This window comes from Nerophis lumbriciformis, linkage group LG01 (assembly GCF_033978685.3).
Source record: "Nerophis lumbriciformis linkage group LG01, RoL_Nlum_v2.1, whole genome shotgun sequence".
NCBI classification, from domain to species: Eukaryota; Metazoa; Chordata; class Actinopteri; order Syngnathiformes; family Syngnathidae; genus Nerophis; species Nerophis lumbriciformis.
Window position 1 is genome coordinate 65,604,016 of NC_084548.2, and position 22,956 is coordinate 65,626,971.

Here is a 22,956-nt window from a genome sequence, read left to right on the forward strand (position 1 = left end):
CTGTCAACCTTTCACAAGACTTCAATTTGTTAATTGAAAGTATAAATAGTATAAACACTTTTAACAGTATGTCGTGCTGTGAAATACAGCCGACAGGATGGCGCACCAAACACAAAGCAAGGCCATGCTGCAGGAGAACAATTAAGGACTTCTTTCATTTAAGGTTTGTGATAAACCATCAAACTCATTCGTTAAAAGGACTCTATAGTAATATAAAGCGAATTTTTCTGGACATTATCATGCAAGAAAAGTTTATTTTTGGGATCGCGATCACCGCGTAATGATTTTTAAAGGTTGCATTACATTATTAACTGTCCCATGTGATCAGCCAGTGCGATTGGAAGTCCATGCTCAATTATTGCCTCCGTAAATAAAACTTCGGCATTTATCACATCCAAAGAATCTGTTTGGGCGACGAAAAACGTTGAAAGTTTTCCACTTGTATCGCTAGCAACGGCATTAGACTTGTGTTTTTTTGTCCCAACGTGGTCTTTTACATCGCTAATTCCTCCGTGTCCGATCGAAAAATCTTGTCTGCACAAGGTGCAATTCGCGTAGTTTTCACCCTTTTTTTTATTTTTTTAATTAATATTAGATATATAACAACGGGCGGATGGCGGGCGGATGCAGTTCTGATCAAACGTTACATCGGGTGGATGGCGGATGGTTGACGACTTTCTGCCGCGGTTGCGGATGAAATAAATTGCCTATCCGCGCATCTCTAATGTGTATATATAAATCAATCAATCAATGTTTATTTATATAGCCCTATATCACAAGTGTCTCAAAGGGCTGCACAAGCCACAACAACATCCTCGGTACAGAGCCCACATAAGGGCAACTCACTCCAGTGGGATGTGAATGACTATGAGAAACCTTGGAGAGGACCGCATACATACATACCGTACATACATATATACATACATATACATATACATATATATATATAATATATATATATATAAATAAATAATGGCACATTATTTGCGGATTATAATTACTGGTTTGCAAAAAATATTTTTAACCCAATTAGGTGAAATGACATCATCTCCCACGGCACACCAGACTATCTCATGGTACACTAGTGTGCTGCGGCACAGTGGTTGAAAAACATTGTCCTTAAAGAATATGTAATTAATCATTTATATATTATGTAATTGTAGCATTCACACACATGGTTTTCTTTAAACTTCTTCTCCAGATTTTGGCGCGCTCTACCTTCCACATTTTTCACCCGATTCAAACCGTTCCAACTTCAAACTGTTCAGCCTATTCGGGAATCGCAGGCTTTTCCTTGACAATTTCCAAAAAATTCCAAGATTTCCAGGTTTTCCGGGACATTTTTCCCATTCAAAATGAATTGGCCATTTTTCAAACTTCCACCATTTCCACATTCTTCAGCCGATTCAAACCATTCCACCATCCTGGAAATTGAAACTACTTTTTTTTCCAAGTTAAAAAAAATTCCAGGAATTTCCAGAATTCTTGGTTTTCCAAAGCCCTATTTCCACCCTTTTTTTCTGGCGACTACTCCTTCCACCGTTTTCAACGCATTTCAACCGTCAAAACATTTCTCTTAATCAGGACAAAAAATTAAGTTGTTTTTTGAACTACAAAAATTCCCGGTTTTCCCGAAATTCCAGGAACGCCGTAATACCACTTCTCAACTCAACATGTTACTACTTCAACATTTCTCGACCGATCTGGAAAATTCCAACACCAACCATTTCATCTCATTCAGACCATTCAAGTTTTTTTTACCATTTTCCCAAAAATTCCCGCTCTTCCCGAAATTCCCAAATTTTGGGGAAATTCCCATTGAAATCAATGGGACATTCTTCAAAGTTCCACAACTCCTACATTTTTCATCTGATTCAACCTGTTTCAACTTCAAAATATTCAGCTTGTTTGGGTATTCTGTGCTGTCCTTCAACAATTAAATTTTTTTTCCAAGATTTCAGTTTAACTTGAGCATTGGAGCATTCACACGCAATTCCTTCAGTAATTACCTCATCTAGTTAATTATAACTTAGTGTATCTTAAATTCGATACAATTATCCAAAACAAACATTCTGCATTTCTGTCAAGACGATACATGTTTACATGTTTGCTGACATCACTTCCTTATGAAACATGGAACATTTATTTAAAAAAAAAAGAAGAATACATTTGGCAAAATCACCGGATGATCCTTGCATTGAACAAAGAGTATCATTTTATTTCATACAAACAGCTTTTTAATTTGAACATTGAGATATATATAAAAAAACACCGCACATGACAAACACTTTTACATACATGGCGAAATATTAGCCGACCTCCATAAAGCTCACTTTTTGAGGTTTTGTGGTCACAAAATTTGGCACGTTTGGTTCATTGTTCCCTGATGATTTGTGCTTGGCAGACCACACAAACGGTAAAAGTAACACATGGCTGATTTACCAGTGATATACATGTACAATGAAAACCTGGGTCAATATGGACGGCAACACTCACGGAGACGTTGTGTTGACCGTGACTTAAACATCAAGTCGGTGATTGGCAGCATACGACACTAATCATTCACAGGAAGGAGTGGAGGGCAGTGCTGATCAGAAGCAGGAGGGGCGTGGCTTGAATGAGCGGGGCGGAGCCCTTTAGTCTCACCTCCACAGGTAAGTGGTCGCTCACCATCAGCACCTGCACACACACACACACACACATCAAGAACTAAGAGCTGCAGGACTCGTGTGTTCTAGAAGGAGCGCATACCAAAAAAGGATACTGAGGCCAATTTCATATTCTTCACCTTTTTGTTTGCTAAACACGCTGAAACCAAACTAGCATAAGAGAAGATATGCCAAGCATAAAACACAATAAACAAGAAAAACACCAAAAATGAGCTCGCAGTATACATCCATCCATCCATTTTCTACAGCTTGTATATGCAATTACAATGTATTATTTTTGTAAAAAAAAAAAAAAAAAAGTAAAATAATTATAAATATATATATATATATACATGAATAATATTTATACAATTACAATGTATTATTTTTGTTTAAAAAAAAAAAAAATATATATATATAAAATATATATATATATTTTTTTTACACAAATATGTTGTAATTGTATAAATATTATAAATAATATTTATACAATTACAATGCATTATTTTTGTAAAAAAAAATAATATATGTATATATATATACATAACATATATATGGATTCTTTTTTACAAAAATAATACATTGTAATTGTATAAATATTATACATACATAAAAAAATATTTATACATAATTTTTTTTAGACAAAAATAATAAATTGTAATTGTATAAATATTATTCATAAATATACATACATAACTCCTCTCTGAGCTGCGACCTTAACGTGGTAGAGGAGTTTGCGTGTCCCAATGATCCTAGGAGCTATGTTGTCCGGGGGCTTTATGCCCCCTGGTAGGGTCTCCCAAGACAAACTGGTCCTAGGTGAGGGATCAGACAAAGAGCGGCTCAAAGACCTCCATGAATAATAAAAAACAAGGACCCAGATTTCCCTCGCCCGGACGCGGGTCACCGGGGCCTCCCTCTGGAGCCAGGCCCGGAGGTGGGGCACGATGGCGAGCGCCTGGTGGCCGGGCCTGTCCCCATGGGGCCCGGCCGGGCACAGCCCGAAGAGGCAACGTGGGTCCCCCCTCCAATGGGCTCACCACCCATAGCAGGGGTCATAGAGGTCGGGTGCGATGTGAGCTGGGCGGCAGCCGAAGGCAGGGCACTTGGCGGTCCGATCCTCGGCTACAGAAGCTAGCTCTTGGGACGTGGAACGTCACCTCGCTGGGGGGGAAGGAGCCTGAGCTAGTGCGCGAAGTGGAGAAGTTCCGGCTAGATATAGTCGGACTCACTTCGACGCACAGCAAGGGCTCTGGAACCAATTCTCTCGAGAGGGGCTGGACTCTCTTCCACTCTGGCGTTGCCGACAGTGAGAGGCGACGGGCTGGGGTGGCAATTCTTGTTTCCCCCCGGCTCAGAGCCTGTATGTTGGAGTTCAACCCGGTGGACGAGAGGGTAGCTTCCCTCCGCCTTCGGGTGGGGGAACGGGTCCTGACTGTGGTTTGCGCTTACGCGCCAAACCGCAGCTCAGAGTACCCACCCTTTTTGGATTCACTCGAGGGAGTACTTGAGAGTGCTCCCCCGGGTGATTCCCTCGTGCTACTGGGGGACTTCAATGCTCATGTTGGCAACGACAGTGAAACCTGGAGAGGCGTGATTGGGAAGAATAGCTGCCCGGATCTGAACCCGAGCGGTGTTTTGTTATTGGACTTTTGTGCCCGTCACAGATTGTCCATAACGAACACCACGTTCAAACATAAGGGTGTCCATATGTGCACTTGGCACCAGGACACCCTAGGCCGCAGTTCCATGATCGACTTTGTAGTTGTGTCATCGGATTTGCGGCCTCATGTTTTGGACACTCGGGTGAAGAGAGGGGCGGAGCTTTCTACCGATCACCACCTGGTGGTGAGTTGGCTGCGATGGTGGGGGAGGATGCCGGACAGACCTGGCAGGCCCAAACGCATTGTGAGGGTTTGCTGGGAACGTCTGGCAGAGTCTCCTGTCAGAGAGAGTTTCAATTCCCACCTCCGGAAGAACTTTGAACATGTCACGAGGGAGGTGCTGGACATTGAGTCCGAATGGACCATGTTCCGCGCCTCTATTGTCGAGGCGGCTGATTGGAGCTGTGGCCGCAAGGTAGTTGGTGCTTGTCGTGGCGGTAATCCTAGAACCCGTTGGTGGACACCGGCGGTAAGGGATGCCGTCAAGCTGAAGAAAGAGTCCTATCGGGTTCTTTTGGCTCATAGGACTCCTGAGGCAGCGGACAGGTACCGACAGGCCAAGCGGTGTGCGGCTTCAGCGGTCGCGGAGGCAAAAACTCGGACATGGGAGGAGTTCGGGGAAGCCATGGAAAACGACTTCCGGACGGCTTCGAAGCAATTCTGGACCACCATCCGCCGCCTCAGGAAGGGGAAGCAGTGCACTATCAACACCGTGTATGGCGGGGATGGTGTTCTGCTGACCTCGACTGCGGATGTTGTAGATCGGTGGAGGGAATACTTCAAAGACCTCCTCAATCCCACCAACACGTCTTCTTATGAGGAAGCAGTGCCTGGGGAGTCTGTGGTGGGCTCTCCTATTTCTGGGGCTGAGGTTGCTGAGGTAGTTAAAAAGCTCCTCGGTGGCAAGGCCCCAGGGGTAGATGAGAACCGCCCGGAGTTCCTTAAGGCTCTGGATGCTGTGGGGCTGTCTTGGTTGACAAGACTCTGCAGCATCGCGTGGACATCGGGGGCGGTACCTCTGGATTGGCAGACCGGGGTGGTGGTTCCTCTCTTTAAGAAGGGGAACCGGAGGGTGTGCTCTAACTATCGTGGGATCACACTCCTCAGCCTTCCCGGTAAGGTCTATTCAGGTATACTGGAGAGGAGGCTACGCCGGATAGTCGAACCTCGGATTCAGGAGGAACAGTGTGGTTTTCGTCCTGGTCGTGGAACTGTGGACCAGCTCTATACTCTCGGCAGGGTCCTTGAGGGTGCATGGGAGTTTGCCCAACCAGTCTACATGTGTTTTGTGGACTTGGAGAAGGCATTCGACCGTGTCCCTCGGGAAGTCCTGTGGGGAGTGCTCGGAGAGTATGGGGTATCGGACTGTCTGATTGTGGCAGTCCGCTCCCTGTATGCTCAGTGCCAGAGCTTGGTCCGCATTGCCGGCAGTAAGTCGGACACGTTTTCAGTGAGGGTTGGACTCCGCCAAGGCTGCCCTTTGTCCCGATTCTGTTCATAACTTTTATGGACAGAATTTCTAGGCGCAGTCAAGGCGTTGAGGGGATCTGGTTTGGTGGCTGCAGGATTAGGTCTCTGCTTTTTGCAGATGATGTGGTCCTGATGGCTTCATCTGGCCAGGATCTTCAGCTCTCACTGGATCGGTTCGCAGCCGAGTGTGAAGCGACTGGGATGAGAATCAGCACCTCCAAGTCCGAGTCCATGGTTCTCGCCCGGAAAAGGGTGGAGTGCCATCTCCGGGTTGGGGAGGAGATCTTGCCCCAAGTGGAGGAGTTCAAGTACCTCGGAGTCTTGTTCAGGAGTGAGGGAAGAGTGGATCGTGAGATCGACAGGCGGATCGGTGCGGCGTCTTCAGTAATGCGGACGCTGTATCGATCCGTTGTGGTGAAGAAGGAGCTGAGCCGGAAGGCAAAGCTCTCAATTTACCGGTCGATCTACGTTCCCATCCTCACCTATGGTCATGAGCTTTGGGTTATGACCGAAAGGACAAGATCACGGGTACAAGCGGCCGAAATGAGTTTCCTCCGCCGGGTGGCGGGGCTCTCCCTTAGAGATAGGGTGAGAAGCTCTGCCATCCGGGGGGAGCTCAAAGTAAAGCCGCTGCTCCTCCACATCGAGAGGAGCCAGATGAGGTGGTTCGGGCATCTGGTCAGGATGCCACCCGAACGCCTCCCTAGGGAGGTGTTTAGGGCACGTCCGACCGGTAGGAGGCCGCGGGGAAGACCCAGGACACGTTGGGAAGACTATCTCTCCCGGCTGGCCTGGGAACGCCTCGGGGTCCCACAGGAAGAGCTGGACGAAGTGGCTGGGGAGAGGGAAGTCTGGGCTTCCCTGCTTAGGCTGTTGCCCCCGCGACCCGACCTCGGATAAGCGGAAGAAGATGGATGGATGGATACATACATAAAAAAATATATTTATATATAATTTTTAAAACAAAAATAGTAAATTGGAATTATATAAATATAATTCATAAATAACATACATAAAAAAATATTTATTGTATTTATTTATTGTAATTGTAATAAATATTCATAAATATTATACATACATAAAAAATATATTTATACATCTTTTTTTTTAAACAAAAATAACAAATTGTAATTGTATAAATATTATTCATAAATATTATACATACATAAAAAATATATTTATATATCATTTTTTAAAACAAAAATAGTAAACTGGAATTATATAAATATAATTCATAAATATATATATATATATATATATATATATATTTATTTTTTACAAAAATAATCAGTTGTAATTGTATAAATGTTATTCATAAAATTATATATATATAAATGTATATATTTATTTTTTTCTATAACATATGAACATTAAATATGTTGTCTTTGCAGTCTATTCAAGTGAATATAAGTTGAAAAGGATTTGCAAATCATTGCATTCTCTTTTTATTTACCATTTACACAACGTGACAACTTCACTGCTTTTGGCTTTTGTAAGTTCAGATTGGGGTATGTCGTTTTTATGATAAGGAAAGACGTTAATGTTTCTTGTTCTCATGTGAGCATATCAGCTAGCGAGCGAGCATTCCTCCGTGAGTTTATCAAAGAGCAGTTATGAATCACGGCTTCCCATCATTTTTATTTGAAAAGGTAATTCTAACCGAGTTTTAGCCTGGTTATCATTCTTACCTCTTATCGTTACATCCCTCGCCATAATCCTCCCTCGCTTAGTTCTGAGACAGGCTGTATTATTGAAAATTTGCCAATAAAAAACCAGCGGTGGGGTGCGAATGACCCCCAAGCCGCACTTTTGGGCAAATGTCACTAGAATGTGGAACGAGCACTTATGAAGATGTGAAGACGACAGGAGGGAAGAGTTATTCACCGTGGTTCTCCTCAGTTTGAACTCTTGAGCGTAGTTGAAGACGGCGGCGGAGAACGGCGCGATGGCCTTCAGGAAGGACTTCCCGTACACGACGATCCTGCCGCAGAAGATAAACCCCAGGCGGGTGACACCCTGCAGTTTGAGAACAACATGCTCACCGACACCTACCGGTCATATGCGCAGCTGGTTTCGTCGGTCACCGTGGTGTCCATTTTGTCCCCGATGAGCCAGGAGAAGCTGGTGTTGGCGAACAGTCGGATGTTCTTCTTGTCGCGCCGCGTCATGTGGGCGCAGCCGGCGTGGAAATCGCCCAAGAACATCACGTTCTGCACACGGAAAACATGAAGAATGGTGCACCTCAAAGCTCCGCCCCTCTGCCCGCTGACATTTACATTCATCCACATGTTATTTCTACTACAGTCTAGCCCGGGGGTCAGCAACCTCTCTTTAGCGCCGCCCTAGTGGTTCCCTGGAGCATTTTGAAAAAAGGATGGAAAATGGAAAAAGATGGGTGAAAAATAGAGATGTCCGATAATATCGGACTGCCGATATTATCGGCCGATAAATGCTTTAAAATGTAATATCGGAAATGATCGGTATCGGTTTCAAAAAGTAAAATTGATGACTTTTTAAAACGCCGCTGTACGGAGTGGTACACGGACGCCTTCATTATAACACTTATATAAGACTTTTAAAGTAATTGTGATAGTAGACTAATATAGCTAATATAGACACTTACGTCATGTGTTGTCTTCATTATAACACTTATATAAGACTTTTAAAGTAATTGTGATAGTAGACTAATATAGCTAATATAGACACTTACGTCATGTGTTGTCTTCATTATAACACTTATATAAGACTTTTAAAGTAATTGTGATAGTAGGCTAATATAGCTAATATAGACACTTACGTCATGTGTTGTCTTCATTATAACACTTATACAAGACTTTAAAAGTCATTTTGATAGTAGGCTAATATAGCCACTTACATCATGTGTTGCCTTCATTTTAACACTTATATAAGACTTTTAAAGTCATTTTGATAGTAGGCTAATATAGCTAATATAGACACTTACATCATGTGTTGTCTTCATTATAGCACTTATATAAGACTTTTAAAGTCATTTTGATAGTAGGCTAATATAGACACATCATGTGTTGTCTTCATTATAACACTTACAACACTTATATAACACTTTTAAAGTCACGTTGATAGTAGGCTAAAATAGCTAATATAGACACTTACATCATGTGTTGTCTTCATTATAACACTTATATAATACTTTTAAAGTCATTTTGATAGTAGGCTAATATAGCTAATATAGACACTTACGTCATGTGTTGCCTTCATTATAACACTTATAAAAGACTTTTAAAGTAATTGTGATAGTAGGCTAATATATCTAATATAGACACTTACGTCATGTGTTGTCTTCATTATAACACTTATATAAGACTTTAAAAGTCATTTTGATAGTAGGCTAATATAGCCACTTACATCATGTGTTGCCTTCATTTTAACACTTATATAAGACTTTTAAAGTCATTTTGATAGTAGGCTAATATAGCTAATATAGACACATCATGTGTTGTCTTCATTATAACACTTAAGACTTTTAAAGTCATTTTGATAGTAGGCTAATATACCTAATATAGACACATCATGTGTTGTCTTCATTATAACACTTACAACACTTATATAACACTTTTAAAGTCATGTTGATGGTAGGCTAAAATAGCTAATATAGACACTTACATCATGTGTTGTCTTCATTATAACACTTATATAATACTTTTAAAGTCATTTTGATAGTAGGCTAATATAGCTAATGTAGACACTTACGTCATGTGTTGCCTTCATTATAACACTTATAAAAGACTTTTAAAGTAATTGTGATAGTAGGCTAATATAGCTAATATAGACACTAATATAAGTGTTAAAATGAAGGCAACACATGATGTATGTGTCTATATTAGCCTACTATCACAATTACTTTAAAAGTCTTGTATAAGTGTTATAATGAAGACAACACATGATGTGTTTGTATTAGTTATATTAGCCTACTATCAAAATGACTTTACAAGTCTTACATAAGTGTTAAAATGAAGGCAACACATGACATAAGTGTCTATACTAGCTATATTACCCTTCTATCAAAATTACTTTTAGAGTTTTATATAAGGCTGAAACGACGCGTCGACGTCATCGGTTACGTAAATACGTCGACGCCGTTTTTATGCGTCGATGCGTCGCATATTTACGTCACACTGCCGTCATGGCGGAGCGCAAAGCAGATGATGCGAGCGGTGCGAGCGAGGGAAAAAAAGCACGCCAAAAGTCGTCAAAAGTGTGGGAGTATTTCAATAAACGGCCTAATAATGTTGTAGCGGCGAACAGCTGTCTCGTCAGCTGACGCGCGAGCTCGCAACCGTGGATGCTTAGCAACCAGCCAAACCCCACTTAATAAAATTATATTTTATCTTAGAGCACATCCGCATCCCTATTCACCTAGGCAACCCCAGGAAATGTATATAATTTGGCATTATTTCGGCCAGTCGGCTTATATGATCAGAGCCGATCAGTTTACGTTCACGCGCAGGTGTAACGCGGCGCGCTCCCGTCTCATCTGCTGGTGCGCGAGCCCGGTAATTAGACAGCTTTGTCAAATCAAGGAGTACAAAAGACGCCAGCGCAGAGTGGAAAAAGGTTTAGTTAATTACAGATAACACAGAGTTGTGCCAAAAGTATGTAAGATTTAATATTTCTCTTTGTGGGTGTGGCGCACCTGTTGCGCTGGTGAGATTGGGGGGGGGGGGGGGGGTTGGTGTGCATGTAGCGTGCTTAGTCTGGAGGCTAAATACACACAGTGTGTTATGTAACTGTTGTTTAGTGTTGATATTCTTTGCTTAGTTTGATACATGTTGGAGCAGTTTGCTTCATCGGGAGGGTGAAGTCACTCAACTTCAAGTGTTGGATTTAACTGTGTTGGATCATTGGCTGCTGGTGAGGGCATTGAAAAAAGGGGCATTTTTCTACCAGTAGACAGCGTTTAAGATTGAGTGTTTCACTGCTAAATTAATAATATATTTATATTGAATATGGATTTTAAATATGTATCTAAATAGGTGGTTAATTGGTTAGGTATTTATGTATTTGCATATTGGGTTTTCTGCTGCATTTATCTATTGTGTTTCTGGGTTTAAATGTATTTTATATGGATCTTGGTGCATTTCTGTTGAGACAATTTATTTAAAATCTGTTTTAACTTAAAGGGAAAAGATGTGTCCATTTTCTTGCACTTGTTTAATGGTTAAGAGTTTGATAGCCTAATTAATAATTGTAAATTATGGGATTGATAATTGATTGATTTTTTACAGCATGTTAATCTTGTGGTGTTTTGTCCTTAAAGGTTTTTCACCTACTAAAGAAGCTAAAGGCTACTAAAAGCTACTAAAGACAGCTAATGACAGCTAAAGAAACTAAAGTCTACTAACACTGCTAAAGACTGCTAAAAAGACTAAAGAAGAAAAAAGAAGCTGTTTCTTCGTTGGAAAAACTGTTGCAAACTAAAGGAAAATAAAAGGAAAAAGTAACTACGGTCTGGTCTTTTGAGTGAAATCCAGAAGTCACATTCAGCATTGGTACATCCCTTCAAGTGTGGGATAAGCACAGCGAAAAAAGCAAAACACTTGACAGTTGTTGTATGCACACTGTGTCGAGCGGAAATGGCCTATCATAGCAGCACAACGGCTATGAACGAACATTTGAAAAGAAAACACCCGACAGCGTTCTTGCCATCACCATCAATTAGTCAATCATCCGCGTGAGTATACGTTGTCATCATTACACAAAAACATGAATGTGTCATTTGTATCTGTTGTAAATTCATAAACTAAAACACCGTTTCGCTCTGAGAGGCGCGTTTGGCGTGCCTGTTCAGTGTTTACAAAGACGCGCTCCTCTTTAACGCTAACGTTAATTAGTTGTGCAAATACCTTTTACAACATTAACAGTTACATACACTATGTACAAACGAACAATTAACTTTCACTTTAATCATACTATCATTGTTGTGATATTAAGCAAAATAAGCAATACTTTTACTTTTGTTGAAATGTTTACACTGTTACAGAATATTTCGTTTTGCACTTTTTTGTATTGGATGTTTATCTTTATTTTTGCACATTTTAAAGCAAAATAAGCAATACTTTTACTTTAGAAATGCTTATACTATTGCAGAATATTAAGATTTGCACTGGATGTTTACTTTTATATTTGCACATTAAAAAGCAAATAAGCTACTTTTAATTGTGTTAAATGTTAAAAGTTTTAAATGTTTACATTGTTACAGAATATTTTGTCATGTTGTTGTCAATGTTGACTGAGTGGCCATACTTTTTTTTTTTGTAAATAAAATTCATGCCTTTTGAAAAAACTGGCCTACATTTATTTTTTCATCTTCATTTTAAATAAAAAAATAATCGGTAAAAGGAAAAATAATCTATAGATTAATCGAAAAAAATAATCTATAGATTAACAGATTAATCGAAAAAAATAATCTATAGATTAATCGATAGAAAAATAATCGTTAGCTGCAGCCTTAGTCTTATATAAGTGTTATAAGACAACACATGATGTAAGTGTCTATATTAGTTATATTAGCCTACTATCAAAATGACTTTAAAAGTCTTACATAAGTGTTAAAATGAAGGCAACACATGATGTAAGACGTTTAAAGTCATTTTGATGCATGGATTCGAGTCCGAGGACTCGGTTCTTTTCTTATCGAACAACCGGGAAAACCGGTTTCGAGTATCATCCCTAGGGACGACATAAACAAAAGATTTCTCACACAGGATAACTACCGTAAGCTGCCTGAAGAACATCACTCCATGTAGTAGTAGTCTTAAGTAGAAAAGTACTAGTTGTAGGAGTACTACCTAGGACTTTTGAGTTAGTGTCACCTTGTTGTTCCATTTCTTCAGCACTTCTTCGAAGACGTCGTACAAGCGGTCCATCTCCTTGACGGCGTTGTCCTTGTCCGTGTGCAGCCCGACCAGAACAAAGTTCTTGATGTCTGACAGCAGAGAGAGTGGCCAGTAAACAATGTTGTGTCGCGACATGCTATCACAACCAGGTGTTGACCACAATGTGTTTGTTGCCCCGTTTCCATATGAGTTGGGAAATTGTGTTAGATGTAAATATAAACAGAATACAATGATTTGCAAATCCTTTTCAACCCATATTCAGTTGAATGCACTACAAAGACAACATATTTGATGTTCAAACTGATAAATGATAAATAAATGATAAATGGGTTGTACTTGTATAGCGCTTTTCTACCTTCAAGGTACTCAAAGCGCTTTGACACTACTTCCACATTTACCCATTCACACACACATTCACACACTGATGGAGGGAGCTGCCATGCAAGGCGCTAACCAGCACCCATCAGGAGCAAGGGTGAAGTGTCTTGCTCAGGACACAACGGACATGATGAGGTTGGTACTAGGTGGGGATTGAACCAGGGACCCTCGGGTCGCGCACGGCCACTATCCCACTGCGCCACGCCGTCCCTGATAAACTTTATTTATTTATTTTTGCAAATAATCATTAACTTTAGAATTTGATGCCAGCAACAGGTGACAAAGAAGTTGGGAAAGGTGGCAAAAAATACCGATAAAGTTGAGGAATACTTATCAAACACTTATTTGGAACATCCCACAGGTGAACAGGCAAATTGGGAACAGGTGGGTGCCATGATTGGGTATAAAAGTAGATTCCATGAAATGCTCAGTCATTCACAAACAAGGATGGGCCGAGGGTCACCACTTTGTCGAAAAATGCGTGAGCAAATTGTTGAACAGTTTAAGAAAAACCTTTGTCAACCAGCTATTGCAAGGAATTTAGGGATCTCACCATCTACGGTCCGTAATATGATCAAAGGGTTCAGAGAATCTGGAGAAATCACTGCACGTAAGCAGCTAAGCCCGTGACCTTCCATCCCTCAGGCTGTACTGCATCAACAAGCGACATCAGTGTGTAAAGGATATCACCACATGGGCTCAGGAACACTTCAGAAACCCACTGTCAGTAACTACAGTTGGTCGCTACATCTGTAAGTGCAAGTTAAAACTCTCCTATGCAAGGCGAAAACCGTTTATCAACAACACCCAGAAACGCCGTCGGCTTCGCTGGGCCCGAGCTCATCTAAGATGGACTGATACAAAGTGGAAAAGTGTTCTGTGGTCTGACGAGTCCACATTTCAAATTGTTTTTGGAAACTGTGGACGTCGTGTCCTCCGGACCAAAGAGGGAAAGAACCATCCGGATTGTTATAGGCGCAAAGTTGAAAAGCCAGCATCTGTGATGGTATGGGGGTGTATTAGTGCCCAAGACATGGGTAACTTACACATCTGTGAAGACACCATTCATGCTGAAAGCTACATACAGATTTTGGAGCAACACATGTTGCCATCTAAGCAACGTTATCATGGACGCCCCTGCTTATTTCAGCAAGACAATGCCAAGCCAGATGTTACAACAGCGTGGCTTTATAGTAAACGAGTGCGGGTACTAGACTGGCCTGCCTGTAGTCCAGACCTGTCTCCCATTGAAAATGTGTGGTGCAATATGAAGCCTAAAATAACAGAAGGGAGACTGTTGAACAACTTAAGCTGTACATCAAGCAAGAATGGGAAAGAATTCCACTTCAAAAATGTGTCTTCTCAGTTCCCAAACGTTTACTGAGTGTTGTTAAAAGGAAAGGCCATGTAACACAGTGGTAAAAATGCCCGTGACAACTTTTTTGCAATGTGTTGCTTCCATTAAATTGTAAGTTCATGATTATTTGCAAAAAAAATGAAGTTTCTCAGTGTGAACATTAAATATCTAGTCTTTGCAGTCTATTCAATTGAATGTAAGTTGAACAGGATTTGCACATCACTGTATTGTGGATCGGTTCGCAGCCGAGTGTGAAGCGACTGGGATGAGAAGCAGCACCTCCAAGTCCGAGTCCAAGGTTCTCGCCCGGAAAAGGCTGGAGTGCCATCTCCGGGTCGCGGAGGAGACCCTGCCCCAAGTAGAGGAGTTCAAGTACCTCAGAGTCTTGTTCACAAGTGAGGGAAGAGTGGATCGTGAGATCGACAGGCGGATCGGTGCGGCGTCTTCAGTAATGCGGACGCTGTATCGATCCGTTGTGGTGAAGAAGGAGCTGAGCCGGAAGGCAAAGCTCTCAATTTACCGGTCGATCTACGTTCCCATCATCACCTATGGTCATGAGCTTTGGGTTATGACCGAAAAGGACAAGATCACGGGTACAAGCGGCCGAAATGAGTTTCCTCCGCCGGGTGGCGGGTCGCACCCTTAGAGATAGGGTGAGAAGTTCTGCCATCCGTGGGGAGCTCAAAGTAAAGCCGCTGCTCCTCCACATGGAGAGGAGCCAGATGAGGTGGTTCGGGCATGTGGTCAGGATGCCACCCGAACACCTCCCTAGGGAGGTGTTTAGGGCACGTCCGACCGGTAGGAGGCCACGGGGAAGACCCAGGACACGTTGGGAAGACTATGTCTCCCGGCTGGCCTGGGAACGCCTCTGGATCCCCCTTTTGTATGTCTAATCTTGAACAGGTTTGTGGTGAAAATGAAGTTTCATTGAACCTGATCCTTTCCTTTCTAATCTCATAACAGAGGTCCGTTGCACACTAATACCGAAGACCTGCACTCTGACCACGGTCTCTTGTACCTTCGGGGTCTAAAATTTAAAATCTCAAAGAGGTGACCGACACCTGGATTTGGGGATACTGAGAGGGTCGTTCTTCAATGAACAATCTACACTGATTCTTCTCCCGATTATTCCAAGGATACCAGACTGATACATCTACGCTGATTTTTCTCCTGATTGTTCCATGGATGCCAGACTGATACAGCTACGATGGTACTTCTCCTGACTGTCCCATGGATACCAGACTGATAAATCTACACTGATTCTTCTGATTGTTCCATGGATATCAGACTGACAAATTTACACCGATTCTCCTGATGGTTCCATGGATACCAGACTCATAAATCTACATTGATTATTCTGATTGTTCCATGGATACCAGACTGATACATCTACACTGATTCTTCTCCTGATTGATCCGTAGCTACCAGACTGATAAATCTACCCTAATTCTTCTCCTGATTGTTCCATGGTTACCAGACTGATAAATCTACCCTAAATCTTCTCCTGATTGTTCCATGGATACCAGACTGATACATGTACGTTGATCCTTCTCCTAATCGTTCCATGGATACCAGACTGATAAATCTACACTGATTCTTCTGATTGTTCCATGGATATCAGACTGACAAATTTACACCGATTCTCCTGATGGTTCCATGGATACCAGAGTCATAAATCTACATTGATTATTCTGATTGTTCCATGGATACCAGACTGATACATCTACACTGATTCTTCTCCTGATTGATCCGTAGCTACCAGACTGATAAATCTACCCTAATTCTTCTCCTGATTGTTCCATGGTTACCAGACTGATAAATCTACATTGATTATTCTGATTGTTCCATGGATACCAGACTGATACATCTACACTGATTCTTCTCCTGATTGATCCGTAGCTACCAGACTGATAAATCTACCCTAATTCTTCTCCTGATTGTTCCATGGTTACCAGACTGATAAATCTACCCTAATTCTTCCCCTGATTGTTCCATGGATACCAGACTGATAAATGTACGTTGATCCTTCTTCTAATCGTTCCATGGATACCAGACTGATAAATCTACACTGATTCTTCTGATTGTTCCATGGATATCAGACTGACAAATTTACACCGATTCTCCTGATGGTTCCATGGATACCAGACTCATAAATCTACATTGATTATTCTGATTGTTCCATGGATACCAGACTGATACATCTACACTGATTCTTCTCCTGATTGATCCGTAGCTACCAGACTGATAAATCTACCCTAATTCTTCTCCTGATTGTTCCATGGTTACCAGACTGATAAATCTACCCTAATTATTTTCCTGATTGTTCCATGCATACCAGACTGATACATGTACGTTGATCCTTCTCCTAATCGTTCCATGGATACCAGACTGATAAATCTACACTGATTCTTCTGATTGTTCCATGGATATCAGACTGACAAATTTACACCGATTCTCCTGATGGTTCCATGGATACCAGAGTCATAAATCTACATTGATTATTCTGATTGTTCCATGGATACCAGACTGATACATCTACACTGATTCTTCTCCTGATTGATCCGTAGCTACCAGACTGATAAATCTACCCTAATTCTTCTCCTGATTGTTCCATGGTTACCAGACTGATAAATCTACATTGATTATTCTGATTGTTCCATGGATACCAGACTGATACATCTACACTGATTCTTCTCCTGATTGATCCGTAGCTACCAGACTGATAAATCTACCCTAATTCTTCTCCTGATTGTTCCATGGTTACCAGACTGATAAATCTACCCTAATTCTTCCCCTGATTGTTCCATGGATACCAGACTGATAAATGTACGTTGATCCTTCTTCTAATCGTTCCATGGATACCAGACTGATAAATCTACACTGATTCTTCTGATTGTTCCATGGATATCAGACTGACAAATTTACACCGATTCTCCTGATGGTTCCATGGATACCAGACTCATAAATCTACATTGATTATTCTGATTGTTCCATGGATACCAGACTGATACATCTACACTGATTCTTCTCCTGATTGATCCGTAGCTACCAGACTGATAAATCTACCCTAATTCTTCTCCTGATTGTTCCATGGTTACCAGACTGATAAATCTACATTGATTATTCTGATTGTTCCATGGATACCAGACTGATACATCTACACTGATTCTTCTCCTGATTGTTCCATGGTTACCAGACTGATAAATCTACCCTAATTATTCCCCTGATTGTTCCATGGATACTAGACTGATAAATGTACGTTGATCCTTCTCCTAATCGTTCCATGGATACCAGACTGATAAATCTACACTGATTCTTCTGATTGTTCCATGGATATCAGACTGACAAATTTACACCGATTCTCCTGATGGTTCCATGGATACCAGACTCATAAATCTACATTGATTATTCTGATTGTTCCATGGATACCAGACTGATACATCTACACTGATTCTTCTCCTGATTGATCCGTAGCTACCAGACTGATAAATCTACCCTAATTCTTCTCCTGATTGTTCCATGGTTACCAGACTGATAAATCTACCCTAATTATTTTCCTGATTGTTCCATGCATACCAGACTGATACATGTACGTTGATCCTTCTCCTAATCGTTCCATGGATACCAGACTGATAAATCTACACTGATTCTTCTGATTGTTCCATGGATATCAGACTGACAAATTTACACCGATTCTCCTGATGGTTCCATGGATACCAGACTCATAAATCTACATTGATTATTCTGATTGTTCCATGGATACCAGACTGATAAATCTACACTGATACCCTAAGGACTCATGTGACTTGACTTAGCTTTGTGCTGGCACCCAATGTTATACGACATTTCTCAAGATACAATTTACAGACACCACACCCGCTCACCTGTTTTGTCGCTGTAGAAGTGGACAGCCAGCGGCGCTCTGACAAAGTGCGTCTGAAACGGGTACTGGTATTGATCCGTCACTTTTACAGTCTCCGTCCTGTCAGGATGAGAACATTGGGATCTAGCATCTAGCTCCGCCCCTCCACTGTATTTGCCAACACAGCAGGAAGGTGCCAAAAAGCGGTGCGGTTATTTTGGTAGCTGTCACAAGTGTGTGACGACACAGCCCGGTGGAAACTTGTCTCACAGACGGGCAGAGACAGACACCAAAAGATGTCAGAGTGCATGATGGGCAATGGTGATGGTGTCTCACCTGTAGATGAAGACGTACTTCTGCATGTCGTCGGGGGACTTGCCCATTCCGGAGCTGGACACGGAGCTGTAGTGGTGGCCTTCATACCTCCAGAGGACACACACACACCCACACAAGGACACAATCAAGCACGAAACAGAAATACACAACTTAAACATCACGTAGACACAAGATGACATATGTAGGTGTGTATTCATTTTGGACTCACGGAGTGTGTAAGAATTATAGATTTTGAACATATAAATAGATTGAGCTAATAAATAGGTCTTTAAGAGATTTACTGTATGTATTTTGACTTTCTCGATGCATATTTTTAGACAAATACATCTTTTGATCCAACACTTGCGTCTTTTGACCAAATACATCTTTGAGACAAATACTGTATATGTATTTTGACCTAATTGAGGCATCTTTTAGATAAATATGTCTTTTGACCTAATTAAAGGGGAACATTATCACAATTTCAGAAGGGTTAAAATCATTAAAAATCAGTTCCCAGTGGCTTATTTTATTTTCCGAAGTTTTTTTCAAAATTTTACCCATCGCTCTATATCCCTAAAAAAAGCTTCAAAGTGCCTGATTTTAACCATCGTTATATACACCCGTCCATTTTCCTGTGACGTCACACAGTGATGCCAACACAAACAAACATGGCGGAAAGAACAGCAAGATATAGCGACATTAGCTCGGATTCAGACTCGGATTTCAGCGGCTTAAGCGATTCAACAGATTACGCATGTATTGAAACGGATGGTTGTAGTGTGGAGGCAGGTAGCGAAAACGAAATTGAAGAAGAAACTGAAGCTATTGAGCCATATCGGTTTGAACCGTATGCAAGCGAAACCGACGGACACGACAGCCAGCGACATGGGAGAAAGCGAGGACGAATTCGGCGATCGCCTTCTAACCAACGATTGGTATGTGTTTGTTTGGCATTAAAGGAAACTAACAACTATGAACTAGGTTTACAGCATATGAAATACATTTGGCAACAACATGCACTTTGAGAGTGCAGACAGCCCAATTTTCATCAATTAATATATTCTGTAGACATACCCTCATCCGCTCTCTTTTCCTGAAAGCTGATCTGTCCAGTTTTGGAGTTGATGTCAGCAGGCCAGGGAAGCTAGGGTCGATATTCTTCTCTTGATCATCTTCGGTGGCATAAGGGACGGTGTGAGCCAAGACATCCAGGGGGTTTAGCTCGCTCGTCTGCGGTAACAAACTGCCGCCATTGCTTGCCGTGCTACCGAGGTCCTTTGTCCCTGAATTGCTCACACACTCCGGCAGATTCAATGGGGGTCTGGTGGCAGATTTCTTTGACTTTATCGTTGGAAATGTATCTGCTTTGAGTGTCGCAGGATATCCACACATTCTTGCCATCTCTGTCGTAGCATAGCTTTCGTCGGTAAAGTGTGTGGAACAAACGTCCAATTTCTTGCCACTTTCGCATCTTTGGGCCACTGGTGCAACTTGAATCCGTCCCTGTTCGTTTTGTTACACCGTCCGACAACACACCGACGAGGCATGATGTCTCCAAGGTACGGAAAACAGTCGAAAAAACGGAAAATAACAGAGCTGATTTGACTCGGTGTTTGAGAAAATGGCGGATTGCTTCCCGATATGACGTCACGTTGTGACGTCATCGCTCCGAGAGCGAATAATAGAAAGGCGTTTAATTCGCCAAAATTCACCCATTTAGAGTTCGGAAATCGGTTAAAAAAATATATGGTCTTTTTTCTGCAACATCAAGGTATATATTGACGCTTACATAAGTCTGGTGATAATGTTTTTTTTTTTAAAAGGTGTTTAAAATGCAAGCGGTAGAAAATGGATGGATGGATGACTCAGTCAAAAGTGGTTTTGAGTTATCGGTAGATAACAGAAGTGTCCCCGAGACCTGATTTGTGACTTTTATAATAGGGATGTCTTAACTAAAATATGTGTCATTTGACCTAATAAATGCCTCTTTGAGACAAACATGTTTTTTGACCTAAAAAAAAGTGTCCTTTACACCTTTTGATCCAATACATCTGTCTTTGACCTAATAAATGTGTAGACAAATATATGTTTACTGACCTAATAGATGTGTCTATTGACCTAATACTGCCGAAGTGTCCTTTAGACCTGATGTTGACCTAATTTGTGACTTTTGACCTAAAAATGCCCATTTTAGACAAAAACATGTGATTTAACCTAATATATGCATATTAAAGTTAAAGTACCGATGATTGTCACACACACACTTGGTGTGGCGAAATTATTCTCTGCATTTGACCCATCACCTTTGATCACCCCCTGGGAGAAGAGTGGAGCAGTGGCTTGTTATGACCAAATATGTGTATTTTAGACCTAGTTTGTGACTTTTGACCGAATTAATGCCCCTTTTAGACAAAAACGTGTCCTTTAACCTAATAAATGCATATTATGTTCTTTTTGCATATTATTAGACCTCAGGTTTGGGGGAATCTTGACAGGATTTTTGATCTAATAGATGTGTATTTTAACTAATATATGTATCTGTGACCTAGTAGATGCATCTTTTGACCTAATTTGTCACTTTTTATCAAATAAATCTGTCTTTTAGACAAATGAATGTCTTTTGACCTAAAAGATGCATCTTCTCCAACAAATACATGTCTTTTGATCTTAGGATGTGTCTATTGACCTGATTTGGACCGAATTTGTGACTTTTGACCTAAAAATGCCCCTTTTAGACAAAAACATGTCCTTTAACCTAATAAATGCATATTATGACCAAATAAATGTATTTTAGACCTCGGGTTCGGGGGAATTTGCCTGTCTTGACGGGACTTTTGATCTAATAGATGTGTATTTTAAGTAATATATGTATCTGTGACCTAATAGATGCATCTTTAAGACATACCGTATTTTCCGCACTATAAGGCGCACCTAAAAACCACAATTTTTCTCAAAAGCTGACAGTGCGCCTAATAACCCGGTGCGCTTTATTACGATTCATTTTCATAAAGTTTCGGTCTCGCAACTTCGGTAAACAGCCGCCATCTTTTTTCCCGATAGAACAGGAAGCGCTTCTTCTTCTACGCAAGCAACCGCCAATGAAAGCACTCGCCCCCATAGAACAGGAAGCGCTTCACCCGCCCCCATAGAACAGGAAGCGCTTCACCCGCCCCCGGAAGAAGAAGAAAAAACGCGCGGATATCACCGTACGTTTCATTTCCTGTTTACATCTGTAAAGACCACAAAATGGCTCCTACAAAACGATCCGGTTCATAAAAAGACGCAATCTCTCCATCCGCACACGGATTACTACCGTATTTCACAGCAACTGAACCGCACTGTGGAACGGGAGCACGTACGGTGAATATTCGCTCCACAGGGAATGAGAAGTCATCCTTCACTGTGGTTCTAGCTTGCCATGCTAACTTCCACCCATCCAAAAGAGACCTTTCCAGCCGGCGTCATCATAAAAGCTAACTCGAAGGGATGGATGGATGAAGAAAAGATGAGCGAGTGGTTAAGGGAAGTTTACGCGAAGAGGCCGGGTGGCTTTTTTCACACAGCTCCGAAGGCGAACACACCTTCACTAAGACGGGCAGATAGCGCCGGTCGACATACGCCAACATCTGCCAGTGGATCGTAAATGCCTGGGCAGATAGTTTCGGTCACAACTGTGGTCCGACCTTTCCGGAAGGCAGGATTCACAGAACTGCTGCACAACAACAGCGACACTGACTCCGGTGACTTCGACGAGACGGAACCGGCCATTTTGGATCCCGTATTCGCCCAACTTTTCAATTCGGACACCGAAGACGAAGAATTCGAAGGATTTACGAATGAAGAATAACTTCAGAAGGTGAGCGCTATGTTTATTTTGTGTGTTGTGACATTAACGTTCGAGCAACATTATGTTGCTATTGTTCTACACCATTTTGAATTGTACTATGTTTGTGATTGCACATTTGCGTACATTTTGGGACAGAGTTGTTAGAACGCTGGTTTTCAATATATTATTAAAGTTTGACTGAACTATCTGACTGTTTTTTTGACATTCACTTTAGCGCAGCGTTTTTTTGACATTCACTTTAGCGCAGCGTAGGCGCGGCTTTTAGTCCGGGGCGGCTTATTGGTGGACAAAATTATGAAATATGTAATTCATAGAAGGTGCGGCTAATAATCCGGTGCGCCTTATAGTGCGGAAAATACGGTATGTCTTTTGCCCTGATTTGTCACTTTTTATCAAATAAATCTGTCTTTTAGACAAATGAATGTCATTTGACCTAAAAGATGCATCTTTTCCAACAAATATGTGTCTTTTGATCTTAGGATGTGTCTATTGACCTATTACTGTAGAAGTGTCCTTTACACCTAATTTGGACTAAAA

The 22,956-nt window shown here is 41.4% G+C and overlaps 1 protein-coding gene across 5 annotated transcripts in view; it reads right to left on the reverse strand.

The window, feature by feature from the left end:
• Positions 1–2,192: 2,192 nt before the first annotated feature.
• LOC133571850 (deoxyribonuclease-1-like 2) overlaps positions 2,193–22,956 on the reverse strand; it is a 55,022-nt gene continuing 34,258 nt past the window's right edge. For all 5 annotated transcript variants that reach the window (XM_061924394.1, XM_061924388.1, XM_061924383.1 and 2 more), the window contains 6 exons: positions 18,591–18,677; positions 18,277–18,374; positions 12,634–12,746; positions 7,835–7,992; positions 7,667–7,763; positions 2,193–2,679 (listed from right to left, as the gene is read on the reverse strand). In XM_061924394.1, coding sequence (XP_061780378.1) covers positions 2,563–2,679; positions 7,667–7,763; positions 7,835–7,992; positions 12,634–12,746; positions 18,277–18,374; positions 18,591–18,677 — 670 coding nt within the window. In that variant the 3' untranslated portion in view covers positions 2,193–2,562. The remainder of the gene's footprint in view (positions 2,680–7,666; positions 7,764–7,834; positions 7,993–12,633; positions 12,747–18,276; positions 18,375–18,590; positions 18,678–22,956) is intronic.